The 27,664-nt window shown below is 51.1% G+C and overlaps 8 protein-coding genes across 8 annotated transcripts; 2 read left to right on the top strand and 6 right to left on the bottom strand.

The window, feature by feature from the left end:
• Positions 1–4: 4 nt before the first annotated feature.
• On the bottom strand, positions 5–1,299 carry GUITHDRAFT_133844 (hypothetical protein; the record flags this gene model as incomplete). The annotated part of the gene is made up of 6 exons (XM_005839032.1): positions 5–81; positions 124–202; positions 316–385; positions 550–673; positions 730–1,064; positions 1,109–1,299. 6 exons carry the CDS (start codon positions 1,297–1,299, stop codon positions 5–7), a joined length of 876 nt encoding a protein of 291 aa, XP_005839089.1.
• A 207-nt stretch (positions 1,300–1,506) lies between these two features.
• Positions 1,507–4,394, top strand: GUITHDRAFT_102011 (hypothetical protein; the record flags this gene model as incomplete). Its single annotated transcript, XM_005839031.1, has 19 exons — positions 1,507–1,679; positions 1,826–1,939; positions 1,998–2,040; positions 2,090–2,115; positions 2,165–2,207; positions 2,259–2,312; positions 2,358–2,435; positions 2,488–2,539; positions 2,586–2,655; positions 2,732–2,782; positions 2,910–2,967; positions 3,014–3,076; positions 3,181–3,234; positions 3,286–3,318; positions 3,377–3,438; positions 3,590–3,659; positions 3,706–3,784; positions 3,832–3,944; positions 4,290–4,394. The coding sequence occupies 19 exons, from the start codon at positions 1,507–1,509 to the stop codon at positions 4,392–4,394; spliced, it is 1,341 nt and encodes a 446-aa protein (XP_005839088.1).
• A 37-nt stretch (positions 4,395–4,431) lies between these two features.
• On the bottom strand, positions 4,432–6,291 carry GUITHDRAFT_150687 (hypothetical protein). The gene is made up of 9 exons (XM_005839030.1): positions 6,132–6,291; positions 5,794–6,077; positions 5,560–5,646; positions 5,448–5,505; positions 5,279–5,394; positions 5,203–5,226; positions 5,017–5,090; positions 4,799–4,858; positions 4,432–4,739 (listed from the first exon to the last, which is right to left on the bottom strand). Exons 1-9 carry the CDS (start codon positions 6,268–6,270, stop codon positions 4,634–4,636), a joined length of 948 nt encoding a protein of 315 aa, XP_005839087.1. The 5' UTR covers positions 6,271–6,291; the 3' UTR covers positions 4,432–4,633.
• Positions 6,292–6,918: 627 nt separating this feature from the next.
• Positions 6,919–8,475, top strand: GUITHDRAFT_157099 (hypothetical protein; the record flags this gene model as incomplete). The annotated part of the gene is made up of 12 exons (XM_005839029.1): positions 6,919–6,968; positions 7,123–7,207; positions 7,276–7,424; positions 7,474–7,532; positions 7,594–7,673; positions 7,721–7,781; positions 7,831–7,880; positions 7,926–7,954; positions 8,002–8,059; positions 8,111–8,185; positions 8,275–8,357; positions 8,409–8,475. 12 exons carry the CDS (start codon positions 6,919–6,921, stop codon positions 8,473–8,475), a joined length of 846 nt encoding a protein of 281 aa, XP_005839086.1.
• A 3,646-nt stretch (positions 8,476–12,121) lies between these two features.
• GUITHDRAFT_150686 (hypothetical protein) lies at positions 12,122–13,024 on the bottom strand. Its single transcript, XM_005839028.1, has 4 exons — positions 12,567–13,024; positions 12,447–12,520; positions 12,338–12,397; positions 12,122–12,265 (listed from the first exon to the last, which is right to left on the bottom strand). The coding sequence occupies exons 1-4, from the start codon at positions 12,670–12,672 to the stop codon at positions 12,185–12,187; spliced, it is 321 nt and encodes a 106-aa protein (XP_005839085.1). The 5' UTR covers positions 12,673–13,024; the 3' UTR covers positions 12,122–12,184.
• A 4,219-nt stretch (positions 13,025–17,243) lies between these two features.
• On the bottom strand, positions 17,244–19,502 carry GUITHDRAFT_150684 (20S proteasome subunit alpha type 1). Its single transcript, XM_005839027.1, has 12 exons — positions 19,473–19,502; positions 18,991–19,028; positions 18,816–18,947; positions 18,603–18,689; positions 18,489–18,557; positions 18,386–18,433; positions 18,239–18,337; positions 18,132–18,194; positions 18,004–18,085; positions 17,844–17,890; positions 17,377–17,795; positions 17,244–17,324 (listed from the first exon to the last, which is right to left on the bottom strand). Exons 1-11 carry the CDS (start codon positions 19,495–19,497, stop codon positions 17,718–17,720), a joined length of 768 nt encoding a protein of 255 aa, XP_005839084.1. The 5' UTR covers positions 19,498–19,502; the 3' UTR covers positions 17,244–17,324; positions 17,377–17,717.
• Positions 19,503–20,122: 620 nt separating this feature from the next.
• Positions 20,123–20,770, bottom strand: GUITHDRAFT_150683 (hypothetical protein). The gene has a single exon (XM_005839026.1). The coding sequence runs from the start codon at positions 20,703–20,705 to the stop codon at positions 20,136–20,138; it is 570 nt and encodes a 189-aa protein (XP_005839083.1). The 5' UTR covers positions 20,706–20,770; the 3' UTR covers positions 20,123–20,135.
• Positions 20,771–25,896: 5,126 nt separating this feature from the next.
• Positions 25,897–27,020, bottom strand: GUITHDRAFT_161305 (DNA-directed RNA polymerase II subunit, RPB4). The gene is made up of 4 exons (XM_005839025.1): positions 26,723–27,020; positions 26,416–26,549; positions 26,261–26,353; positions 25,897–26,208 (listed from the first exon to the last, which is right to left on the bottom strand). Exons 1-4 carry the CDS (start codon positions 26,837–26,839, stop codon positions 26,127–26,129), a joined length of 426 nt encoding a protein of 141 aa, XP_005839082.1. The 5' UTR covers positions 26,840–27,020; the 3' UTR covers positions 25,897–26,126.
• Positions 27,021–27,664: the final 644 nt, after the last annotated feature.

Raw genomic sequence — 27,664 nt, 5'->3', positions numbered from 1 at the left:
GAACTCAATGTTCTAGTCTGGCGGAAGAGTTGGCCCTTGAACTCAAAAATTCTCTCATTTGGCGAGCAAGAGCATCGAAACCTACATGAGTGCATAAGATTCCAATGGTACATGTCCCTGTACCACGACCAATGGCCCTCAGCTTGTCTTTGTTGGCGAACAGTAGTCCCAACGTGCTCAACTCCTCAGCCTTCTTTCTTCTCTGCAATTGAATAATCATGGCAGCATTCAATCATCTTCTCAGCACTGCAATCCATGAAAATCTTGACAGCATAGTATGTGCACAGCATCGTTTCAAGTGAAGACATTACGCACCTGCCATGCCGCCCATTGCCGGCGAGCAAACTTCAAGTCATCCTTGACGAGAAGTTGAAGGGTCGGGTAGCTAGAAGCAGCTGTAAGAGAGACAGCCTAAGAGAGAAGAAGATGCTACGGGGATCGAACTGAAAAGTGAGCAGCATCCTCGAAGTCGGAGGTACAGCCAGGACCCTCATCGAATCGCCACCTGAAAGCTGATGTAAGATTCTTTTCCCTTACATCTGAGGTTACCGGTGGAATGCAAGCAAGTCTACAGGCATTTCAGCAAGAGCTTCCTGCCCAGTCCCAACGAGATGCGTGATCATGTCATTTCCTCCTCCACAACAGTCAGCCTCCTCAGACGATTGCAAGATACCTGACAGAGACGTGTCAGCCTCTGTGAAGAAGGTAGAGTCAGTTGTTGGCCGATACATGTCATGTAGATATGCAAAGAGAGTATCACCGGGAAATCTCCGCAGATCGCCGAGGGATCTGCAGCGTCCGACGGGTTGGCCAGGGTATACGGATCAGTTCCTGCGTACTTCTCCGACGGGAACATGAGCAGAGTGGTAGCAAATCCCCTCCTTCCGTCGTCTCGACTGATCTGAGAATGAACTTCCACCAGTTCCCGCGCTGCCATCACCACTGACTTCACATCCCTCTCCATTGCCTCCGACCGGATCACAGAGAGGTTGAGCTCGGGAGGTTTGCGGACCAACCACGCCCATGGGCAGAGGCTGAGGCCGACGACCCAGCCGTCTATCCATCTGCAGGGCACGTCAGTGCCATGAGGAAGTGGGACGGTCCTCACAGTCTGGTTGCTGTTATCACTTCCCGGTCCTCCACAGCCTGCGGTTGCAGCGAGCATGCGCTGTCCCACCGCCTTAACGCGTGCACGACGGGAGAGGGAACAAACGCAGAGGATCGTGAGGGTAGTGAGGTCAACGAAGGGCAGGAGAGGAGGAGGAGGAGGAGGAGGAGCGGCAGGAGCCTCAGCTGCATAGGTACAGGATGCGGCCGGTAATTGTTTTTATTTGTCTCCACAGGGGAAATCAAAGAGAGGAGGAGAGGATGGAGCAGCGTGAGAAGCGGACGGGGAGAGGAACTGAGGAGAGAAACCGGAGCGGTAGGTGAAGGGGAACAGAGTAGGAGGTGGGGAGAGGGAAAGAATCCGAAGCGGGAAGGGGGGAGACTGGAGCTGGAGCCAGGATGCGACTCAAGCTGCTGCTGTGCATGGTTGTTGTGAATTTTGCTGTTCCGTCCGGCATCTTGTTGGATCGAGTCCAGGGAGTGTCGAAACTTTCTCTCTGTCTTCGAGGAGGACTCGATTTCTACCCTTCCTCCTCATGGGAGGATGAATACAAGCACCTGCATCCCGACCGGTTGATCTTTGACCGTGAGCCGTTTGCCGATCTCTCCGCCCCGTGCTGACGAGTATGTGCGGTTGACAGACTTGCAGGATCAGTTTGACAGGAGAGCTCTCCTGCCTCATCCTTGTACCTCCTCCTGTTGACGCGGTGTCCTCCAGGTTCAACAAGAGTGACGAGGTCTACCCAGACCTGAAGAAGATGTTCAACGGGACACTGAGGTTGATGGAGGAGGCCTTAAAGAACGAGAGACAGCACAAGGAGGCATGGCGTCGGTAATGGAGCATGCAGTCACATCTGATCCAGCCATCAGGAGATCAAGGATGACAGCAGCTTCTCACTCTCGGACTTGGAGGTCGACCATGACGAGTACGAGGTTGGTTGCCTGGCCATGTCAGTCGCCGACGCCTGACTCGTGCCTTCAGCCGGACAACCTTGACCCGTTCGACATGTGCTGACGTTGCTCCTGCGGTGATGCTCCCTGCTGACGTCAGAGTCAGGGACAAGGTGTACGTGGGGCCGAACAAGGCGAAGGACATTGAGGTTTGAACGAGTGCCAGGAGGAGGGAAAGGATGGGGATCATTCTCTTTCAGCTCCTCAAGCACATGAAAATGCATCGCTGGCTCCACGATCGGAAGTTCAACGACGTGAGCGACTCCGCTTCTTGCCCCTCCCTCATGATCCCCTCGCAGAGAATGGGCCGAGCCCTGCACGATGAAGTGATGAAGACAAAGCACTTCAACTTTCGCTGCATGTCGGCTGTTGAGATTGTGATCATGCTACTCTTGCCGTTATCTTCCCTCTTCTCACGAGCATGGTCAGTATCACTTTCAAGGAAGGAAACTGATGGAAGCTGCCAAATTTGGAGACTTGGGTAGAACGTGAATCTTTCTGTGAAGAATTTTGCTGAATCAGTGTAGATGAGATCACCCGGTTGATAGAGTCAGGTGTCAGTGTGAACCATCAGAACATTTTCCACGATTCTCCCCTGTGAGTCTTCCGCGTGTTGTTCGTCTCCTCTCAATATCCCTGCCACCTGCCGTCCTGACTCGATCGCCTTGTTCAGACACTGGGCTGCCGTGCAAGGGAGGCACAAAGCAGTGACGCTGCTCATCAGGTTGAGTCATTGTCTATATTGATGATGGCAATGTTGGTATGTGGTAGCAGTCCGCAGAGGCAGATGTGATTGTAGATCCGAGCTTGACATCATCTACACCCCCCCGATGGTTGTTAATGTTGGCCAGGTACGGCGCAAACGTCAACCTGCAAACGGAGAGGGGGAGGACGCCGCTGCACAACGCTGTGAGAGAAGCGAGTAAGGGAGAGGATGAGATTTGAACGAGGGCAGGTCGCCATATCCGACTGTCGGATCGTCTACGACCTGCTTCGAGCTGGAGCGAACCCGCACCTGGTAAGCAGGAGGTTGAGGTGGGGGGTTGGGGGGGGGTCATGGAAGTGAAGGAGGAGGTGGCGGAGCAGGAGACCGGCTGCCGCTGAAGTTTGTTGGTCGGACAGCAAGATGCGAGTTTCTTCAATCCCTTGGATCTCGCCGTGCACATCAAAGAGCATGTACGTTAGTTCCTTCCCGCCCTCCTCCTTCGCTCAACAATCGTTTTTCAGGACCATGAGAACGCCGTGATAGAGAACCAAAAGGTGGATGATGCCCTCGCCGCCTGACCGACGCTCGACCTCTCCTCATCCTTGTCTGCAGGTCATCGAGATGCTGATGGAGGCGAACGGTGCTCGCAGCCGAGTCTCCTCTCCCACCCGCAGGTACGTCGACATGCCAGGAGGGAAAGCCCTTGATCGCCTTGCAGTACTACCCCCGATCCTGAAGGCATCTGTACCTTGCCCTGGGATGAGAAAATAATGATTTTGAAGTACTCCCTCCCCTCACAGAGACCAGGGGCTGACGCACATGCAGCAACGTGACGGAAGGGAAGGTGTACGACATTTTCTCGCCGTTTCATGAGGTCAAGGACGAAGGAGATCCGGTCCATTCCCTTGCGAGTCTGTTGCAGCTCAAACCCTCCCCCTCAGATTGTCGTCTACGAGGAGAACCTGACTGAATCTCGATGGGAGTCTTTCTGCAGCGAGGCTGAAAAAGGTTTCCCGCAAGGTACGTGGACGACTCCGTCCTCGTCCTCCTTGACTTTCGCTGCTCAGAGGTGCGAGAGGAAGCTCAGCGGTACATCGACGAGGCCGAGGCTTTTACGGGGTCAGGCAAGAGACGCGACAAGGTCGCGAGGAACAAGCAGGAGAAGAAGGTCGAGAAAGTGGTGAGTTATACTCTTCATGTGTGCTGCTTCGTCGCTCACCCGTCCTCACTCCTCCTAACTCCCTGCCCCCTGCTGCTTTTCCGCTCCTCCGTCCTCCCCCTCGTTCGTCTGCCCACTTCTCACCTCAACTTTGCTCTATCCCTTCCCTCCTTCCTTCCTTCCTCCTCATCATCATTGTCATCGCCCACCACCACCACCACTTCCTCCTCCTCGTGTAGGCGCCACTCTGGAAGAAGAAGGGGCCGCTCACCCTGCTGGAACGCGAGCGGATCGACGCGCTGGGGAAGAAGGCGATGACGCTGTGGGCTCTGCTTGCCGCCGACCTCCTCTCACTCCATTGTGCAGGAAAGAAAGGAAGCGGCTCAATCTCCCTCGGCCGGGCCCGAAGAAGAGATAGGAGGACAGCAGGGCTTCTTGCTGCTTCAACTCTGTGGGGGGATCTGGTCTTGACCTCTCGTGTCGTTCTACCTATGTATGTCAAACCGCAACAACCTCAGCTTGTTTAATAAAGAATAGAAAAATCACAGCTTCGAGCCTGTGACGTCAAAAATACAATGAAATTCCCGTTCTTCGTGCTGGAACAGGACAGAGAGAGGAAGGGAGGGTAGACGAGAGAAGGAGCAAGAAGAAAACAAAACTACAGCTGTTAGAGAGCTTCCTCCCTTAGAAACAAGATCCTCCAATCGCTCTCACTGTTTGGCTCCCTGCGCCGTGTCCGCATCCACAGGAGCACTTGACTTGCCATTGTCCACCACTTCCTCCTCCTTCTTCGCCGGCTCCGCCTTCTTTACATGCCTGTTGATCGCCGTCACTACCGACTCCTTCCTTCCTTCCTCCCTCATCGAAGAACAAACCTGGGAAGCCCTTGGTACCTCCTCTCATGAATCCACTTGGTAGCCACCCACTTCTCTCCCCTGACAGAAAAAGTCACCAGAAATCAAGAGTGAAGATGAGAAGACAGTGAGATATGACAATAGAAAGAAACAACAAACACGGCAGAGCGAGCATGGGGACACAAGTTGCTGAGAGGAAGGAAAAGGCAACAAGCATCGACAAGACGCGAGCTTCTCACCCTTTCGGCGGATTGCCGGAGTGGATCGTGAGCTTGTCCACGGAGCCGTCAGGCTTCAGGTCGTAGAAGAGAACCTGCGGTTAACAGGGGGGGGTCAGTCAGGCAAGAGAGGCGGGAAGACGAAGAGATGAAGGAGAAGGGAGTGCTCAGGACTCGAGGACAAGGATGTTCATAGAGAGCTCATACCGCACTCCCAGCCTCTGGCTTCACCTGTACTATCCGTGTTAGCAAGTTGAGTAGAGGAGGGGTTTGTATCAACAACCTTCGTGTCGATTTTCATGAAGTCAGTCTCTCCTCCCTCTTCAGCATTCTGCAGGTAGATGATCGCTGTTGCAAGCCGGTTCCCGCCAGGCTCGAAGTTCTCAGGAGGATCAGTCGCTGCAGTTCAGACATCAACCAACTTCAATGCAAGAGGAATGTTTCTCCATCACCTGGATCGAAATAGTCATGATGTTCTTTGAACTGCTGGGATGTTTGATAGTGAAGAATCTGTTCACTGACAAGTCAATCGAGAGATTCTAAAAATCCTCCAATCGCCGTAACCTGCAGGTTTTCTCCGTTCTCAGGCTCAGTGTTGGTGACTTTGGCCAACAAATTTTCTAGTTTGGTAACGACCGGGCCTTGATGATACTGCCGAAACGAATCAACATCACGACCTTGATAACACACAAACACAAACAAACACACACACACACACACACACACACACACATACACACACACACACACACACACACACACACACACACACACACTCAAGAGCAAACAACTACAGACCTCCAGCCAGGCTGCTGTATTGGTCCGAGTGGATGATTCGACGAGCTCCTTCCCGCCATACGGGATGATAAGCGCCTTCTCCATGCCAGCCATCACCCCCAGCGACTTGAGCGACTCACATTCCTCCTTGGTGAGAATGTTGTGAAGAACGTATATGCGAGGACCGGGAAGATCAGAGATCGTCTCGATCCAGAACTCGTTCTTCTTGTCTGCAGGGCTCAGTGAGGTCCCGGGAGCGTTCAGCATGCCGGATCGAAGCTTCTGTGGCTTGACTTCCAGGATTTCTTGAATGAGAGTTAGAGTATACAAGACAACAAGAACTATAACTCCACACTCACCTGATCGACGAGAAACAACTTGTGCTGCGATGAAGGTCAGGATGACTCCCGACCCTATGCCGAGCACGAATATTCCACAGAGGACAGCGGCAGGAGGCGCAGCATAGCTCCTTCGCCGTTTCGTGTCGTCGGTTCCCATTCCGCTCGACGATTCAACACTGAAAAGCAAGATGCAGTCAGACTCTCTGAAGGTATGAAGATGATTCGCAGGCAACGAGATAGGCCTCGTTTTGGATGAGCTCGTTTAGAGGTGAGGGGGGAGAGAGATAGAGTTCATTTGGGGCAATAAACTTTGTTTGGCCACGTTTCTTATGTTGAAGTTAATCTCTCCAGCATTTCCTCCTGCTATCCCTCTGAATGTTATCATGATCTCTCATCTCACCCCTCGGCACGTCCTCCTCCTCCCTCCCTCCTCCTCGTTCTCCACCGCTGCCGGCTTTGTTGGCATTCTCCCCGAAAAACACTTCGTCAACGACCCGACACACATACCTACCCCTCCCTGTCGTTACCCCTGCCCACAAACAACAAGTACCCCCTCTATGAGGTAATTTTTATCTGTGATCACCCGGTCAATTAAGACCATGTCTACCACCCTACACCTAGAATTTAGGGTCGATACCCCACCCCTCATTTCCACTACCCCCTGTCCTGCCCAGTTCTCTCGGAATTCGACGAAGGTTTTAATGTTAAAACTAATATAAGGTTAAATACTTCATATTAATGTTATAGCGATATAAGTGTCTTGGAATAACTTTAATTACGCACAATTAACGTTAAACCAGACGATATGGCGCGGCTACTGGAATCGAAGAAAGCTTTCAATGCCGAAGTGAATCAGTAAGAAGAGGAGAGGGAGGAGGGAGGAAGAGAACACGGGAAGGAAGAGAGGAGACGAGGGGAAACTTGAGAAGAGCTGAGCACAGTAGAGTATTTGAGAGCAGAGGAAGACCTTGTAAGGTTCCGCGATCTCTTGTGAGATCGCGTTTGCCAGGTACGAGCACAACAGCCCTACTCTTGGATGCGTCATGAAGTTCTCTGTGATCAACGGAGGAAGCGGGAGTGACGAAAAGCTCCCGGTGATGACCCAGCTGGCTGCATGCTTCACCTCGCCTCATGCTCATGGCGCCTGTTTATGTGTTGACAGGTCATCTACTGGCTGAGTGGGCTGACCTGCTCGGATCGGAACTTCATCGAGAAAGCAGGAGCATTCAGAGCAGCTGTTGAAAACCGTGTCATCATCGTGTGTCCTGACACGAGCCCGAGGGGTGTCGACATCGAGGGAGACAGCGAGAGGTGAAGTGAGAGTATGTGGAGCAAACTCCCTTTGAGTTGTTCTCGTCAGTTGGGATTTCGGCAAGGGAGCTGGATTCTACTTGAATGCGACTCAGCCGAAATGGGCTGGTTGACTTGCTTGATGGCTGCGGCCGCTGTAGAGCTGATCCGTTTGGATTTGGGTGTGCAGCGAACTACAAGATGTACGATTACGTAACAAATGAGCTCATGGAGATTATCGAGCAGACTGTGAAGACCAACGGCAAGAAGGTTGAGGGAGAGGAGGCAGGAGACATCTGCTGACTCCTGTCCTCAAGGCCATCATGGGCCATTCCATGGGCGGCCATGGAGCTCTTACCATCGCTCTGCGAAACCCAGGTTGTAGTGTGACAGAGTGAGATTCTCCTGATATGCACATGACCGTCAGGAGTTTACACATCAGTGTCTGCCTTCGCTCCCATCTGCAATCCTATGCAGGTGACGCGGTTGACCAATGGTGATGGCGCGTTGACAGCAGTGCAGTGCCCGTGGGGAAACAAGGCTTTCACAGGGTCTCAGGTTGCGGGATCGGAGTTCTGAACTGACTGGGTGCTTCAAGATACCTCGGAGACGACCAGGAACAGTGGAAGGCTTATGATGCTACGGAGCAGATGAAGGTGAGGAGCCCTTGTCGATGATGGCGATCAGTGTGACTCGTGCGGTTGAAGGGCATGAAAGCTGCTCCCTTCGACGACATCTTGATTGATGTAGGGGACAAGGACAATTTCCTGACAGCCGGGCAGGTTTCCTCCTCTTCCTCCTCTTCCTCCTCTTCCTCCTCTTCCTCCTCTTCCTCCTCCTTTTGTTCGATATTAAGATGTGATCTATGCAGTTGCTGCCGGAGAACTTCAAGGCTGCCTGTGACCAGGTCGGTCAGAAATGCAGTCTCCGCATGCAGCCAGGTTACGATCACAGGTGCCTCAGATGGAGCGGTGGGATGGGTGAAAGATTTGACGCTGTTTGCAGTTATTTTTTCATCGCCACTTTCATTGAGGATCACATCAAGTTCCACAAGCAGAGGCTTGCTAACTGATGGTATGGAAAGAGACTCGAAGTTGCGTACCACAAGACGGTCATGGAAGAACGTTGAAAATTCATCTAGGTAGTAAAGATTTATTCAAACATTATTCTCTTGTTTCGCCTCTTCCGCACGAGCTTCTCGGTCGCTACACCCGGTCACCAGCATGAGCAAGTCAACAAACTGCTCCATCGTCGCGTTATCGATCCTCGAGCTCGAGTTGATGAACTTGACGCGAACCTGATCAGGTTGAGTCAGACAGCAGGACGCGGAGTGGAAGGGAAGCAAGAGAGGAATGGTCGCCTTGTCCTCACCAGCATCTTCAGAGTCTTTCGATCCCACAAGCTGTTCGCCTCTCTGAGCAGTCCTGGTCACAACAAGAACACGAGCTCCAGCGCTTCCAGTACCTCGCAGCTTGCTCTCGCTCGGCGAAATTTTGGATGCGATCCTCGATGTCAGACACCCTCTGGGTCAGCATGATGATCTTGCTGTCCTTGGTACACTCCCTCCATGACCGGAAGGTCGCACTCAGTTTGATGGAGTCCTGCAGGCTCGCCAAGGAGGACCACAGGCTGCTCTTGGGCGCACAGCACATCCTTCGCCTCGCCACCCGGTAAGTCTGGACCACCTTCTCTTGCGCTACAGAGCAGGCTGAAGGCGAGTCACCAGCCAGGTCATCCCTCAACCTGTCCCTCACGTCATGGAGACCCACACAGGGGAAGCAGAATTCTACCGCTCAACGGCCCGAGAGAGCGCAGAGAAGTTACAGAGCTGATGATGAGACGTGGTGTTGGCCCTCTGGCTCTTGATGGTGCAGCTGAGCTTCCATCGGAACATGTGACTTCTCAACGACTTCACTTTGAGGTGATCTGACAGCTTTCGGTTGCAAAGAACGGAAGTCACGTTCAGCAGCCAAGTCCGAAAGATGTTGTCAAGGATCCTGAGCTCAAATGACGGGGGTAACAATGAGAAGACTGCAAAGTCACCTGGCCGTCATCACATCCTGATACATCGGGAGCGCATCGTGCAGTATTGAGTTGAGCCACTTTGGGCAGCGCAAGTCAGCGTTTTGATCTTTCCAGGCCGAGAGCCTCGAGATCTTACGAGCCCTCGCGATGAATTTCCAATCTGACAAGAAGTTTCAACGTCGCTCGGGTCAGTCAAATCTTGCCACCTGTGAATGTGACGTGCAAGTTGGTCATGGCGATCTGACCGAAGACGGTCTTGTGAGACTGCACGAATAAACTTTTGCTCGCGTCTTGCTTCTGTTTCGGCGACACTGCTGCAGGCAGAAACTCACACATGAGCAACAAGATCAGGGCAAAACCGTTTGTATGCGACTGCACGACGTGTAGCTCGTCTTTGTAACTGTCGTCATTTAGAAGAATGTTCTGTGCAGATTCAAAAGCAGTTGAAGCTTTCCGAATATCTCTCAGCATCTCAACGATGGAGTCATCTTGCCCTGACTCTTCCAACACCCTCGACTCGTCTCGCGTCTTCAACTTCTCTCCCCCGCTCTGTCACACGTCAGCACGTCTGCTACCTCCTCGTCCCCTTGTACCTGTGGCCGCGACCTCACCTCGTTGCTCTCCGAGGCAGCTTGCCCCTCCGTCAGGTTCCTCGGCGTTTCGAAGTCGAGGCTTGACAACTTCCAGTCCAAGATCTCGTTGGTTCGCCTCGGAGAGATGTCGAGCTGATCTGATCAGCATCCCATCATACCAGTGCTCGAGTCGAGAACAAAGAAACAGCACTTGCCGTGCAAGGTCTTGACACGAGGCGCCTCCAACAGATACCTCTGCCTAGGAGCTTTTTCACTCGAGTCTTCGTGCTTGGATGGTTTCTCGTATACTGAGATTAACGTCACTTGACACATCATAGGCAAGGATTGAAGGCACATGGAAAGCTCTTCCTTTCCCTTCTCGCATGCAGCGGCTGTGCGGTAGGAGTATGAGCCGTCAAAGACAACTTGTTGTGAGTGTTGACGTTGGTGATCCGCCAAGGGTTTCGAGGCCCCGGCTTCTTATGTGTAGTCATAGACACGTGTGAAGCCTCTGCCTTGGGCTTGACGTCTGACGACTGACTTGTCTCTCTCCTGGGGATCCTGGGAGATCTTGACACCCTGAGATCAGCAAGCATCTCATAACTCCGTTTCAGGTGGAAGTGAATGTCAAAGTCCGTGGGCAGCTGATTTTCACTCTCAGACACCTTCAAACCGCTCGTCACTTGTAGAATCGCGTGTCATGGTCTTACATTCTCAATCGCCGGCTCAAGCCTGAAGAAGAACTCTTCGACTGGAAGATTGACTTCGCATTCGTGATGATGTGCGTCTGTCGTAAGGATCCAACCCTGAGCAGCGTCGGTCAACTCGACGATGAGACGTGGGGCCCCGGGCTGCACCTGCTCCAGGGCGATTCTAAGAGCCGGGCGATCGAGGAGATGAATGAGCTCTCGTTCTTGCTTGGAGATGACTTTGCCGTTGACCTGTAGCAGCCATCACACAAGACTCATCAGGCATCCTGCTCACCTTCTTCAGGCTCGGGTTCAAACTCAAGCAGCACATGACACTGCAGAGATCTTCGTTGCTGATCGGGTTGCCGTCCAACCACACCTGCTTCATCGTCACCCATGCCATCTATGTTGTCCAGGTTCGTTATGCCTCATTGATTTTCGGTTGTCTCTTCGTTCCAAGGAAGGAATCTATCAAATTTCTCTCCAGATTCAAGCAGGTCAACGTGGGCTGCTCAGCGAGATATTCTAAATTTTGCAGTGCGTTGTCCTGCGATCAAGTCAGTTCAGTGAGGGTGACAAACATGTTGCATTCTGCCTGTAAGAAGATAGTATGAACATGCTGAAATGATCTCAAGCCATCGAGAGAAGTAATTCGTCTCTCTCTCAGGTTCAACTTTCACAAGGTGAGACTCTGTGAAATCGTAAAGAAAGCAAGAGCTCACTGTTCCAAAGGAGACACTGATGGTTCCTGAAGGAAGATCCTTGATAGCCAACTGCGATTCAACTTCATTGCCATGTACAACTCATCAGGAACGCAAAGAACCTTCTTTTGCTTCGAGAGCTTCTTGACTTGGAAATCAGAAAATGTCCTGATATCTTCCGTTGCTTCCAGCCGGGGATCATGCACCAAATTCTTGCACACAAGAACGTTTCATGCGGGGTGAAAACCGCCATGCAACATGTCACACCTTGCGATAGACGATTCGGACTCGATCGACGCTTGGACGTCTTCCGTCATGATGGTACGACATTCGTTTGCCGCTCTCCAAGTGTCCGCACGAGAGTTGTCTTATCACGCATCGCTCGTCTCTGCCATGCCCGTCCCTCGACTCATCTCTCCGACTTGTCTCACTTGTGCCTACTCCCTCCTCTCCCTTCCTCACCCCCTTCTGTCTCCTTGCATCTACTCCATTCCTGCATTCCTACCGTTACGCCTCGTGTTGAGGCGGGATTTGCGAGATGCAGTGTAACGCCCATGTCGACTCCGCGCGGCCCGGGCCCCGGCCCGGCGGGGAGCTCATCCGGGCCCGGCCACGATCATGGCGGAGGCTGAGACACCAGCGAACTTTGTGAGTGAACAACTAGAGTCTCGCCGGACTCAAACTGGCAAGCCTAAACATGGCACGGGCCCTCGGATCGCAGGGGCGCGGGTGTCATGTAATATGATTTATCTATAATAGCAGTTTGAAGGAATCAAAGACAACGGTAATTTTCACTAGACCTCCTCCTCGTCATCATCACACACGCTGATCACAACTTGTACCTTCTTGACCTCCTTCCGACAGATGGGACACACCTGGTGCAAGAAATGATTTTAGGGATGAAACGACCTCCACTCGCTCATGCTCGAACAATGCCTAGATGTTACCTTGATTTTCTTGGAACACTTCTTGCAGAGAGCCTCATGGCCGCAGGGGATCAGGACCGTCTGTGAGATCCATCAGAGCTCGGCAGGAGCCTGAGCTGACTTTGAGCACCTGGATTCTGCGGTCGAAGCAGACTTTACACGAGAAGTAGGAGATGCTAACGCCGACTTCCTTGGGCACATCACCTGCCAAAAGCCTCATCCATCAAGACATTGAGCAGTGACTGAAAACCTTCGCTTCCTGTCCTGCTCGCGCCATGCCTTTGTTCTTGGCCCTCAGCATCCATGATGTCACCTTGGTCTCCCATGTGAATGTCACATTGTTCTTCTGCCGGCATCGCTTCTTCCCCTGGCGGGTTCACGGGTTCCGAGCCTTCTCTGCTACCATCAGCTTCCTCGCTCCCTCCTTCTTTCTCTTCTTCCGTCGCTGCCGCCTCCTGGGACTCACTTCCCTCAGAGCTTGCAGCGGGAGTATCAGATGCTGGAGCCTGAGGCTCCGGTCTGGGCCTGAAAGCTTGTCGAACAGACGGAGGTATATAACCTTCACCGTCTGAATCATCCGACGACTCTGCATGCTGCTGATTTGACGATCCCAGAAGCGGCTCTTCGCCCAAATTCCTTCGCACCACGTCGAAGTCGTAGAAATAGGACAACAGGCCGCAGCAGCAGATCTCGTTGACTACATCGAAGATAGACGCTCCTCGCGCCCACGCACTCAAGCCGTACAAACAACAGAAGAGAATGAAGAAGAAGGTGGTTGACATGATCATCGCCCATATCGTCCCACTTTGACCTTGTGTGCAGCTCTTGATGCCTCCGGGACAGCTTTCTGGTGAGCTACACTTTTGGCAAAAGTCTGTATCCGTCGAGAAGTCATACATGAGGCAATGTCCCGGGGAGCATGAAGTGACTTCGCAAACGGTGCCACAGCCGCTGTCCCAAGCTTGATCTTCACAGCCTTGATTGGCATCGGCGACAAGGATGGCTTGTTCGCCACCTATCGCAGTCTGAGCACCGAACCCATCCCTTCCCCTATCGTCGTCCCGTTGATAGCCAGGGAGGACTGTTGCTGTCACGTCGCAGGGGTCACTTAGACCGTCTTCAAGCAAGCGTCCGTCGCAGGTCAGGACATGCACCTGCGAACTCTGAGGATCGCCAATGGCGATAGTGCTGATCTTGCTGTAGCCAACATGAGGAGATTCTGATGCATCGACTGAGACCCCAACAAAAGCCGAGTAACAACATGGAAGACCAATTGAGCAGCAATGATCTCTACTGTCAAAAATCTGAGCAGCAAATGGAAACCTTGACGATTGGTTGCCATACAGAGAGAAAATTTTGGCTCCTGAATCGAATGTGGACGGAAAGCCCACAACGAGGAACATTCCAGACATGGCGATCGAGGCTCCGAAAAAATTGTTCGATAGGCCATCATCGGGTGAAGCGGTCAAAACACTCTTGAGCAACCAATGTATTTCTAGATCCGTGGAAGGAATCACTCTCCGCTCGTAGATCAGAACGCTAGGATCTAGTCACATACATGGAGTTCACAACAAACGCAAGTACCTTTGATTCAGCGGAAATCCCACAACAGCCATGGTATTGTGAACAGCCAGAGAGCTTCCGAAGCAATAATCGCCATATCTGCATTCACATCCTTCGCACGTGATGACGTCGACCTGCTCCCAAGAAGCCCCGAGCCTTGAGAAAGCAACCACAACAGGTTGCGGCGAAGATCCAAGAATAGCGGTAGCAAGCAGGACACCATCGTGCATTGCAATGGTGCTGGCAAAAAACTCAGGGCGAATGACTTCGTTCAAAACGACTCGAGAAGAATATTGGTTGGTCTTGCTGACATTCAACGATCTTGGGAGTGAAGCTATGTGCTTCCATGATGAGCTTCCCTCAACCTCATGAATCTCAACACACCCGGAGGAAGCAAATGCAACAGTGTTCATGTAGACTGCAACTCTCACAACGTCGCCTGCCTGCGGTTCCCATCCATTCCGCATACATGAAGGGTAGCTATACTGATCGTTGTAGTCAGAGCTGTGCACTTTGACCTGCCGTTTGGAACTCTTCTTTTGGGTGTGTCGTCTTGAGGAGGAATTCAAGTATAACCGATTCCATGAAAACTGTCCCAAGTTCGCTCATTGTAAAGAATCAATTCAGTGTGTGTTACCTGTAGATCGGGAAGGAATTCGCAGGCTTCTACTATACACTGTACATCGGCACGACCCTCTGACCCTCCAACAGCCATTATCTGAAAAGAGCTTCAAAACATGAGTGAGGGAAACAAATATCTGAACCGTAGACGAGGCTGAGAGCGTGGATCCGTAATGATAAATCGCGTTCTAGTTCGCAACAGGCGGGTAAGCACGACAAACAAAACAAATAGAGTTGAAGTTGTTTACTTCATTGATGGTACACGGCCCTGTCGTCAAAAAACGATAATCTGTGTGCGTTGCATTTAGCGATGAAGAAGGAACGATCAATTCATTGCGCTTATCAGAATCGAACCTGCAAACATTGAAAACAGTTGGCAAACATTTATCAAAGAAGAGCAAAGCGTACATTCTTTGATTTATCGCATTGGATTGCAACGCCAGACATGAGACAAGGGCAAAAGCCCAAGTCCAGGCAGCCATTGGTCCCACTTGTTGACCTGCTTCTTGGTAAAGTTGCCTGAAAATGCCATAAACATGAGAACATCATCGTATAAACCATGGTTAAGCTCCTGTAACATTTCACAAAGAATCGAAAGCAAGATGTTCACATCTGTTGACCTTTTGCGTCTGATGCTCATAGTTCCATTTGACCGTGACTCTACTGATCATAATCACATCTTCTCACCTAGTTTCCTCTTGCACTATCTGAATTTGTCTTTCCTTGTGGCTTGTTGGGTGAGATGTCGTCATTCATCTTGTCTCGCCACATTTCACCATTTCTAACTCTTCTGCACTCTCCTGTCGATATCCTCCTACCTCATCCTCTCCTCTCCCCTCCTCTCCCCTCCTCTCCCCTCCTCTCCCCTCCTCTCCCCTCCTCTCCCCTCCTCCCGTCGCCTACACAACTTTGTCATCCCGATCTGCATCAAACTTGTTCACCCCCACCCCCCTCACTGCGACCACCTTCAAATGACCCGTCTTGCCCCTGTCAAAGTATCTCGAAAAGGCAGGTGGAGGTACACTACCCCACCCTCGAGCCTGTTCCCGTGTGAACCTACAACACTGTGACATGCACAAGGAGTGGGATGCGATTCGAGGGTGATGGCGAGATGGGGAGGAGGATGAGGAGAGGTTGAGAGGCATGACGGGCAGGGGGGGGCAGGAGGGGCAAGGTGGGGCAAGTGGGGGGGCAAGGGAGGAAGGAGGCAAAGTTGGCAAGGAGAATAGTTCACGCTCCTGAGGGTTTTTGTTGGATCTGAGGAAGAAAACTTGTATGCTCACTGCAACATGTAGCAGCAACGAGACGTTGCCCAATGGATGATTCCAATCAGAAGTCTAGCAACGAGCAGGGAGACTCGAGAGGTGAGTGCTGGTTGCGCATCGTTGTCTGTCAATAATACCCCACGAGACGGTCTTGAAATCCCCGAGTTCACCAACATCGTCCCTGATCGGAAGAAGGCTCACCATCGGTGCTGCGTCCCTTGCACGAATTAAGCCGTGATACAATCTCAGAGTGCAATACAACGACGAGGACTCGTCAGACGACGAGAAGTCGTCGGTCTCATCAGCATCTTCCGGCAACGTGATAGGGGGTCAGTCGACTATCCTCGCTGCTTCCTCGTGACACATTCGATGTCAGAAGAAGATCCGCCGGGGGATGAACAGGGAGGCCATCATGTTGGAAGGAACTTGGAGAGAATGACGGTGAAGGACGATGTGAGAAGAACTTGATCGCTTGTGGGGTAGTGAGAAGCGATGCAGGGTGACATTCAGATGGGAGATGAAACTATCCCGCGCCGAGACAAGAAGAAATCGTCTACGCCCTCAGCCTCCGCAAGCTGCAACGACACGGAGGCCAAGTCTAGGAAGAAATTCTCGCAGGTGTTTCTCTGCTCACAGTGCCAAGGCGACTAACGCGGCTCAGGTTGATTTCGATGACAACGGGGATTCAAAGGGGTACGATGAGGATAGTGAAGAAGATGATGAAGAGCTTCTCGGAGCTGTAGGAGAAGGAGAAGAGGAATGGTATGATCCCGACATGGTGAGTTTTGAAACTTGTGGCCGGCAACCGCGTCAATCATGCTTCTTTGCAGGATGATTTCGATCAAATGTTCGTTGATAATCGTCGACGAAGACATAATCCGGAGTTCAAGTTGCTTCAATCCGTTGTCTACATGTTATTCTGAGATAAAATTGTAAGGTCCAAGAAACATCCTAAAGCTCCCTCGTCAAAGAGAACACCCAAGGACGACCAGCAAGCACCTGGTCAGAGTTGATGGTTCCCCTTGGAAGTATCAAATACTCACCAAGTATCTTCCTTTGCTGCAGATCAACCACCGGCACAGCCGTCCGATGCATCGGAGTGGAAGGCTTACGTTGCGCCAACGGGACACGAATACTACCATAATGAGAGGACCAACGAAACCACATGGATCAAGCCTGACGGGTATTTTCTGGTTGTAAAAGCAAGTTCGTTATGCTGTTTCTAGGTTTGTTGGGAGTGGAGATGCTATCAAAGGCCCACAGACAAAGACTGATGCCATCTTGAGCTGCCCAGCATGCTTCAACATCGTCTGTCTGGATTGCCAGCAACACATCCGGTGATAACAACATCTTTTTCCCCTAAGCTCATGTTGTTGGTCAGTTTCAAGCATCAGTTTCGTGCCATGTTTGTTCAGAATTGCGAGGTAATTTCATTTCAGCAAACTTTTCTATCATTCAAATATATCGAAAAGGTGGTGAAGGGTGAACGGTTGCGGATCAAGGACAAGAAAGGACTTCCAGATTCCTACGTACATCCCGTTCGCTGCAAGACATGTTCGGTGAGCCGCGGTCTATGCTTGCAATCCCCCCCTCCTCTCACACTTTGAGCAGGCTGAGATCGGCGTAATGGATGAGGATGAAGTCTTTCATTTCTTCCACGTTATCCCTTCTCATGGATAAGACTGAGAAAATGAAGAACGACATGTACGGAAGAACTGAAATACATTGGGCTAAGCACACACAAATATCGAATTTTCTTGGTTCTTACACCAGAACACTTCATTCAAAAGTTGACCGCACAATCAATCACCTATTTTCCACTTGCAACATCCAAGAAGCCATTCCATTGCTTATGCCCCTTAGAAATCCCTCGACAAGCCATGACGACTTATAGATCCCATAAATGCGAAAATAATGGAAAACTAAAGAGATTTGCATTGCATCTCCCGTGCTCACTCCTGCATAGCTGTATCTGTCTCTGTCTTGGTGGCTCCTTCGGAAATCTCATCCTTGTCCAGCAAATCAATGAACTGAAAACGTCCACGTTAAGAAACAAAACAAACTTGATGTAATCTCACCTGCTGCACGTTCTCCTCATCATACGTCGTGAATGGATGGTCGATACCTGCGTTAAGTCTCAGCAAGTCACATTAAAGCAGATCAACGACAAAGTCGATTCCAAACAAGCAAGAAAGACAGACAACAAGATTCAGAAAATTGGTGGATTCAACTTCATACCAACAATAGCAACGGATGCATTCTTGGCATTAATGTCGCCATTTTGGGAGGTCTCTTTCAGAGCAGTAAGTGCATGTTTCACCTGTGCGCTCATTACCAAACAGCAAAACACTAAAACAAAAACTAACTAGGTCCTTGAGCTCTAAGTTTTCAAATGAAGCAAAATGCTTTTCGAGGTAGGTTTTTGCGGCCTTCCAACCTATCAGAATTGCGTGGCATTTGATCACAAGCAAACCTGTGAACGAGCACCAATTGTCATTGCTTTGTATTCGTAGTAGTTTCCAGAAGGGCAATTGTAGTAAACATGTGGTCCAGTCTGATCCATTCCGGCCACCTGCGGACATCATTTTACACCAAAAACATTTGTCTGTGATCATCGAACCAGCAAGCCCACGCCATAAGGCCTGGCAGACGCACTCTGGGTGCAACCCTGACGTTGATTTGTCAGCACGGAAAGCCGTTATTTTGTCGTCATTGCATCTTACCTGGCATTTGTCGGCAATATCAATGACAAGGCGCTGAACAGGGACTGGAGACTCGTACACATACTTGTGCTACTCAAAGTTAACCATTCCTCCTCCATCATAATGCGGTCCTACCTGCAAGCATTCTGTTCGCATGTACATGCAAAGAGATCGTGCATCAGCAGTGAGGCCCGAAATAGCAATCCCCATGTGCTCGTCAACCTGTGATGTGACGCAAAGTCACCACTAACAACATGCAGATAGTCCTTCAGATTCTAAGGCATTTGAAAATCAAGTATCATGCATCTAGCAATATTGTGCCTACCAACAGTACGGTGGCATGCTTACCTTGAAAATTTTCTTCTGATAACTAGACATATCATTCGTTGAGCGTTTCAATGCTGTCAAGACAGCATGTGTCTTGGATTTCACTCCAACACATGCGGATCCCTGCTTGACGGCTTCCATAGCGTACTCCACCTTCGCAAACATGAGAAAGCAACTAAAAGTCTAGTGAACAGACCTGGTGTATGCGACCCTGAGGCGACCATGTAGTGACATCTATGAAGAGAAAGCTCGTCAAAACGAGCATTTTGTCACCAAATCATGGGCCTTGACACCCTTGACAATCGAAAACTCGTAGAAAATAATGATTCACTACACTCAACGCCCTCAATGAAGAGTTCCTCTGATACACTAAATTCTAGTCTCCCTTCCCTCCTTTCCCTGTCAGGGATTCAATGTGCCCTTTTGATGTCTTGCACATAATCTTTTTATCTCGGTATCCTCTCAACCTTCGCAAATATTCTTCGCAGTCTGTTGTACTCCAACAATTCCGTTTATGCTTCCAGCACTTGTACTTCTCTTGCCTTCCTCTCTGTCCCTCGCCCTCTGACCTGTTCTTTCTTTCTCGCCATCTTGACTTCACCCGCTCGTGAAAGACTCTCCTTCCTCTCTTTCCCTCCTGTTCTTCATCCTCCGTCACTCTCCCGCACCTTCACTTACCGGTATCGTACTGATTCCTGAACATGGCGGAGGAGCAGCCACCTGTCCAAACACTACCCTTACCCCCTTTTGAATTATCTATACAAGGGGTACTTAAAAATACCCCTACTGTCCACTGTCATTACGAACATGGGGGTACTTAGTTCAAAGAAGCTGTTTAGCTTCTCAGTTGCATGGCAACGTAACTTGGGCCGGGCCGCGGCCGCCCCGGGCCGGAGCGGCTATGGTCGCCGGGCCCGGACTCCCGGATGCCTGAGGATAGTATGACCGCTGGATGCTGACGGAGCACAAGTTTGTTACACTAAGGCTTGTAGTGTGCCAACTTGAAAGTGCCGCGGCTCAAGACCGAGTTTAATCGCGGCACACGAAACCAGAATCAGGCTGACTCCCGGAGGACATGACTAGTGAGAGATAGACTCTATGCTAGGATGTAAAACCCAAACATCCAGACATGAGAAGACCTTAGCAAGCCAGTGACGGCTAGGAAGGCCTGCTCTTCGTCTCTGTACTACTTTGCCGCCTTGAAACGCGTTTGGGTCGTCTTGGTGCCAGGCCGCCCCGCGCCGCAGGCTGAGGCCCGGCGGCCCAGTGACTCAGTGAGCAAGAAGTGCCCCCGACTGGCAGAGCTCAGCAGGTTCATTGGCGGCCCTGGCCGGGTTGTCTTTACCAAACTTCACATGGCAATATGGCGACATCACAGACGGCAGGAGCAGATATCGACACTAAAGGTACAACTCTCTCGTCAACACCTTGAAAGCATACAAGCTGCTGAGCGTCGTTGAGAGAGAAGGAGGCAGTTTGATGCTGTCGATTCAGGACGATAGAAATGTGATCAGCATCACTGAAATGTACACCAGCCAACCTCGTATGGTTGTTGTTGTGCAAGTGAAAGACGTCCCTGGACCTCAAGCTGACTGCCCACGAGTTTTCGTCGCTGCCAAGACTGTAAGAGTGGAGAAAGTCAGGGTCCAAGCGCCTCTCTCGCATCAAGCCTAGTCTGATTTCCCTGCCTATACTGGGTCGTTGCGGCGAGGCTCGAATTTCAAAGGTGATCTTGATATGAAGCCAGTCGGAAGGCAAGCGAGTGGTGCTGGCGATGATTGGACTCGAAGTCTCGTGTAGCTTCCTGGCAATGCTTCTGTCCGCAGAGATCGAAAACTCTCGCGCACATTCCTGAGAGTTGAAGGCGACATGGCAGTTCCCGGCTAACAACGCTCTGCTTCTCCGCGACATGTTCAAGACAGACACGTCTCGTTGACTCGTGATGCTGTTGGTATGCGTCCCTTCTCTGTATAGCATGTCCAAGAACAGTCGTCTGGTGGTGATGTCACATTGATTGTGCAGGACCCTCACCTCCTCAGAGTAGTTCCTCAAGGCTTGACGGCACAGACAGCTGAGCTGTAGCTGGAGTTGGTGGCTCAGCAGCTCTTGCAGACTTGACTTGTAGGGATCAGATCGGATAACATTCACAAGGGCTTCGCTGAAGAAGCTGCCCGATTGCGGGATGAGACTGGGCGTCCTTGAAGGTATGGAGTAACACAGCAAGGAGAGGGGAGATCGGAGTTGAATACCCGTGGACAGAGTCTCCTCCTGTTGAGGGACTTGAGCTCTGGGAAAGAGAAGGGCCTTGGAGTGATTCAAGAGAGCTGGTAGAGATAGAGCAGGGACAGGACTTGGTTGCTCGATGGCGCTGGTGGACAGGTTGGAAGACCTGCAATACGCCCTGATCTGACGGAGGCTGAAGTTAAAGTCTCCATCTTCTTCCTCGCAAGAGAACTCGAATCGAAGGTATCGGGAGGAGAAGGGCTCGACAGCAACAGGTACGAGAAGGCAGGGATCAGCAGCTTCCGACGAGACTTGCACAAGAACATCCGACAACTTGAAACGAGAACGGCCAACAGAGTCAACGGCTTCCTTCCACTGCACATCATTCACGGTAGGTGTACAGTCGTGATTGCAGTAGTAGCTGATTCTCACTGTGAGCTTCTCTGTTCTCTTTGAAGAATCGGAGGAGAAGATGAAGAAGCAAACATCGTCGCGCCAGACACCGAGGTCTACGAGAGCAGCAAACTCTTTGTGGGGGAGACCTCCCTTCAGCAGCTGCGACCTCGAACGAGGACTAGTCGGAGCGTACATGTCGACATGCTCTCTTTCATCCCGCAAAGCATTCGCCATGACTTGTCGCAGGTTTGCAGGCAGCAGGGGGTTGTCAACTTTGATCGCGCATATCGAAGCTGTTCCCCCTGTGACCGAGGACCTGAGAATGTTCTCAACAGCGACCTCACCTGCTTCAGCTGGACCCGTGTCATTCCCTCGAGCTGGATGGTGGGGCAGCTTGTCAAAGCACAAGGACAAGACAAAGATCTTCGGCCTTCCCTTCAACGATGGCACCTTGGAGTCCTCAAAGATGTCAAGGATCCTCTGAATGGCAACCTGAGCTGTCTTGGTTGTCTTGTACCCGCAGCGCACACTCTCACCATCTGATCTCCCACATACATAAACAAGGAGAGCATCACATCGCATGTAGGTCCCCCCGTGATGAAACCCTCCTGCAGTCCTTTTCAAGAAGGATACGATCTCATCAATGCTGTCATGTTTCAACACTTCCAACACGTCAAAACCAACATCTTGTAGATTGCATCGCACTTTCTTGCATTCTTCGTCGAATCCCTGCACTCCACTGTCAAAGTGCACTATGATTGCTAGTCCTCTCTTGATTTTGCCATCGAGCATTCGAGGGGATGAGTGAATTTCATGTTCAGTTGCTTCAGGATCTGCCGATGACAATCTTTGTTCGCTCATTCCTCCTGGAGTCTTGACAGCAGGTTGTTGGCCATCTGTCCTCAACGCTTCTTGGCTCGATTCGTACACGAGACTACAAACGATGTCCAGCCATTGCCGCGCATCTTTATCTTGCTCAAAAACATCCTGCCAGAACCTTGATAGCTGTGATGCATGCGCATCTGACAGAAGGTCACGCGAGGCTTGCTCTTCTTTGCCGGGCTCTAGGGTTGGCCTGACAGATATATGTACCTCAACCGCTTCAAGCTGATCGTCGAGAACCTTCAAGATCTGATCGCCGTCCCTTCGCCTCAAACTTACGATTGAGATCTCTAAGTCTGGATCTCCTCCTTGCGCGAGACAGAGCTCGTCCTGTGATTGGACGAAGACAACCGCTTTGGCTCCAGCACTCTGCGCACTTCGAGCACACTGCATGCTGAGATCGTTGAACATGCAGTAAGTTTTCAGCTCAACGTCAAAGAGAGCGATATTCCCTTGCAGCACTTGCGGCTCCTCCATCTCAGAATCCAGCGATGAAGGAGGCTTCTTCAAGACGACTCGTCCTTCAAACGCTTTTGTCTTGCCGAAAGAAGCATACTCGACCTCAAAGCTTGTCCAGGAGTGCTTGCTTGTGTGCGACAGCAACGTCAAACAGCCGGGAATGCCATGCTTGGATCGAACAACAGAAGCTGCTGTGTCTGGTCGAGGGTTCTCGTTCACGTCATGCAAGAGCACGCTTCCTCCGGAGCTCAAGCTTCGCAGGTCCGGGAGGTTGTCCAGGTCGTTTCTTCTAAGCCCAGCGTTCTGCTTCTGAGTGTAGTGCCAGTGCAGGTCAGCAGGAGGGCGGTAGGGGTGATCAGCTGTTCCCAGCCTGACGCGCCGGTCCGTCTTCCTCAAATGGTCTAGTTGGATGCACTCGGCCAGGCCCTCTGCCTCCAGGCTCTTCCCCGTCGCCCTGTACTCGTACGATCTTGATGCGGGTCTTGACACGAAGCCGCTCAGCCTGGGCAGCTCCTGGCTGGGAACAGAAGTCTATGTCGTTGACTCTATGCACATCCCATGGTCGAGCAACATCCTCCAACCCCTCAGTCAGGAACATCCTCGTCTTCGACTGATAACGCGTCGGTGTCTGCAATCGGCTCCTCTCAGCCGGATTGCAGACATCCTGATCGCAGAATTCAACGAGGTGTGAGAACTTATGGCTGATCGAGGAGGAGGAGGAGCTGGTGCGGCAGATGTTGTGAAGGGAGTGAGTTATGTTCCATCTCACGTGCTCGGGTGTGTTCAAGTCTCGCTCTTTCAAGATGTCAACCAACTCAATCTTCCGCGTGTCCGATTGAGAAGTCTTGGGGCGAAGGTGGAGAATCGATTCACGGCTCTGCGAGGTTCAATCAGGGAGGTTCAAGTTGGTGGCAGGAGGAGTACCATCATCTTGGATTTGATCTTCACGAGCTGCTTCTTCTTGTGCTCGTTCAACCACAGCCCCTGAGACATCTCTATCAGCCTCCATCGCCGGCTGTTGCTCGTGAGCTCTTCTAAGATGTGCTCCTTGCTCAGCTGCGAGGATCTTGAAGCAGACGCAGCGAGCGCGTGGATGAAGTGACTGAAGCCATCGAGAGACATCAGGACAGCAGCTGCCTCGCTGCCCTGCTTGCGCTTGCTGGCCCTCGGCCTTCCAGTGGTCCATGACAAGTGAGGCACGTGCTTGCGGGAGATGTCAGCAGTGGGCAGAATGCGAGAGAGGCTCCCTCCCAAAGCTCTAGATCCTGTGTGACCCAGTGCGTCAAGATCTTCTAGTAAGATATCGCGTTCGTTCACCAGGATATTTCTCTGTCGACAGTTGTCCTCCGGGATCTGTGTATTCCCGAAGGTGATTTGTGATGTGCAGAAGGTGTTTGCTGTTATGAACCTTCATCCCCATTAAGAAAGTATCATAACAGAGATTTGACAGACACCTGAACGAAATGGCGGATACTTTCCGTCTCTTGCTGCTCCCGTAGCTTGTAGCCATTGAGCTTCTGGACCAGCAGCCTCTCAGCTTCAACCATGCGTTCTTCAGATCCGATGCCTGCAGGAAGCAGAACTCATGCGAGCAGATAGCATGTGATTGCTGAGTCACCATCCCTCCTTTTCCACCCGCCTGCTCCATCAAACTTGTCCATGGTCGAGCCCCATTCTCGTTTCAGCAGCTCGTCATTCACCACAGCTACATGAGCGTCAGGAGACTCGAAGCGTCCAAGTGCTGACCTACATCTGAGCTGCTGCCAGTTCATCCTATGGCTTGAGGGATCCTGCTTGAAGTAAAACACGATGAGAGGGATTCATCTTTGTCTTACCCTTATCATTCCAAGGAGTTTTTCAGTGTTTTCCTCGTTTTCATTTCTCTTTGACATCTTCTTCTCGGCTTTCTTCCTTCTCGCCTCCTTCTCAACGAGCTCTCTCTCCTTGTTGACCATGTCCTTGCTGTACTCAACCTGAACACAACGTGAGCAGCCACGAGGATACTGGTCAACGTCACCTGCTCGTCAGGGCTGAGCAGAAAGTAGTCCCAGGCTTGCAGCTGATCGGCGTCTGGTACAATGACACTCTTCTTGAAGGCTGGAGTAGTCAAGACGACGCTGAGCATGACAAGGGAGGGCGCGTCAGGGTTGTGGTGACCGCGGATGGTCTCGTCCTTCTTGAAGTGCTTCCCGTACGTGCTTACAAGCTCTCCGTTGCTCTTCAACTCAAGGGGAGTCGACGAGCTGCCCCCCGCCATCCTCGCGACATCTGCCAGCAGAACCTCCGAGCTCCCGATCTCAAAGTGAACTTGAGGAGAAGGTCGCCAGTCCATCACCCGCACACACAGTCTGTATCCTCTCCTCACCATCTCCGTGTCCACGTTGAGCTTGAACGATTCCTGAATGTGACCAGACAGCATTCGCTTCAGTGGCTTTGTCTTGCAAGATAGGCAGTTGATCTCCCTCATACCTCCTACCACCGCCTGCCCTTCCCTGTCCTGCACTTCCAGCACAACAAAGGGATTCGCTCCGCCATGGCCCTTGTTCACCTTAGGCAAGTTCTCGACCGATTTTATCTCCACCAGTATCGCACATGGTTGCCCCGCCATCCGAGGCTCACCAGCAACTTGGAGCGTCAGGATCACACGAGATTATCTGCTCCGGCTCGTGTGTGTGTATGGCTGAGAGCGTTCGCAAGAGGCGGGGGGGCAACAAGGGCGCAAGCAAGGCGGAGGACGAGGCATGCCCACGCTGATATGAGAGGGAGGCACAAGCAACGAGAGGCAGGTCAGGCAGCAACGGGGGTAGAACTAGTATGGTCAGGCAGGCAGAAGGACGAGCCGTTAGAGCCAGGAGGTCCCTAGTTGCCCTGAAAAGAACTTCCGGGCCTGGAAGTCCCGGGCCTGCCGCGAGTCGCCAGCCTGCCCGGCCAGTGTTAACTGGGCCAGCGCCCATGAAGAGCCTCGGCGGGCGCTCAGAGAGGGCTGGTGGTTCGGAAGGAAACGAGCTCAAGACTCGAGTCCGATCATAAGGACGGACCCCTCTTCACCAGTGCCATTACACCCGTGTGCTATGGACCTTACTCTGAGGAGCACAAACAACTTCGTTCTCTTTAGACGTCAGTCAAGTAAGGTTGCCTTGTTGTCTGAATGCCATACATTGAATTCAACGGGATTTAAAAGGTTGAAAAGGTGATCGAGCGTACAACTGCAGCTAACACCAGGACAGCCATGAATAAACATCTTTCGCAACAACATCGTGTTCTCTTTCACATAGTCCATCATCTTCGTACTAAACAGTGAGATGAAATCGAGAGAGCTGTCTCGCCACCAAGCCGAAGTCGAAGAGGAGTCAGTTGTTTTCCATGCATTCTTCAGTTGTCATGAACGTCTTTGACCCGCTGAACGCATTGGCACATCATCTCGACGGCATCGTCGGTGAAGCGAGTGAGAGAACTAGAGGCACGAGCAGCGTCAGAGCCGGAGACCAGCATGAGCAGCAGCTTACGGGATGAGACGCTTCGCCTCATCAGCGTTGGCAGGCTGCAGGTTTCCGAAGCAAGCTGCTTCGAAGGTGTGGCATCCCAGATCCACCAGCTCCCTGAGTTTTACCAAGATATAAGTTTCAGACAACTCCGCGATGAAGCTCAAAGATACACTCACTGCTTGCATGTCGCGATAGATGTTTTATCTTGGAACCTTCCAAAGGTGGAAACATTTGAAGTAGTGTTTTGCATCAACTCAGACCAATCTGACATTTCCAAATCTTTTTCTTCATTGATGCTGTCGATGATAACCTAAAATTCAATCATCAAGACTTTAGAGATACAGGGACAAACACATACATAGAGAAATCATATAGAACAGAACCAGATAATTCAAAAACACAAAGCGTCCCACTACAGAGTTGACAAGAAACAGCAGGAAAGACAACATTCTTGCAATGGCAGATATCCTCATAAGAAATTACCTTGACTTCAGCATTAAGCATAGCTTCTGCATCCTCAAAATCGGCCCCGAAGTAAAGGTTTGTAATATCTTCTTTCTCCTCGATCTTTCTCTTCTTTGGTGGTTGTCTCGACGTCATTGAGGATCGGATATGTAACTATGATATGTTCCAAAGTTCTTACACCCTGGTCTTCTCTATCTCTGCTCTCTATCGCTCTCTCCTCCTCTCTTCCTCTTCTCCTCTTCTTTTCTCCGCTCCCTTTTTCTTGCCTCTGCTTGCTCCGTTCCTGGTCAATGGTGGACCGGCATGCAGCAAATACACCCCCTACTTTCCCCGTGATATTCAGGTCAATAGGGGGGTGAAGGAATGTGGGGGGTTGTCCCTCCTCTTTGAACTGGGGCGGGCCGGTTGTGCAAAGAGAAACTTCCAAGAATCCGCCAAAAATTTTCATGAGTTGGATACTTTTTCTCAAATATACACAAGATCATGAAATTTTATCTCATCTTTCATAAAATAGAACCTAGATTTTTAAAATACATATGAAGACATACCCACACCCAAAAAATGTATTTGTGAAGGCCTTTGCGGATCACCCTTAGAAGGAGGGACGGGTAGCGGCGATGTGTACAAGAGCAGGAGAGGGAGGGGGAGGGAGAGGTTCTGGTAATGGATTAACAATGAAAAGAATCCTGTGAACATACAATATCTCGTAGCAAGGTATGAAATGCAATATACAAAATCTCCATTGAAGTCGAATCATTTTCGGAATGAAACAAAATATTTACGTAGAGAAGTTTATCATAGACAGGAAGATTTCATGCTGATCATGACATGCTAGCTCACACCTGGAAGTCACTCCATGGCCTGCAGGAAAATGTCTGGATTGTAACGAGGAGACAGCCTTCACACCATCAGCAAAATTCGTGACACTTGCAATATTTTTTTCTGATATCAGCGTGAACT

The sequence above is a fragment of the Guillardia theta genome (genome assembly GCF_000315625.1).
Source record: "Guillardia theta CCMP2712 unplaced genomic scaffold GUITHscaffold_9, whole genome shotgun sequence".
Classification (NCBI taxonomy): domain Eukaryota; class Cryptophyceae; order Pyrenomonadales; family Geminigeraceae; genus Guillardia; species Guillardia theta.
The sequence above is the reverse complement of the archived record's forward strand: the minus strand, read 5'-3'. Positions and strand labels throughout refer to the sequence as shown.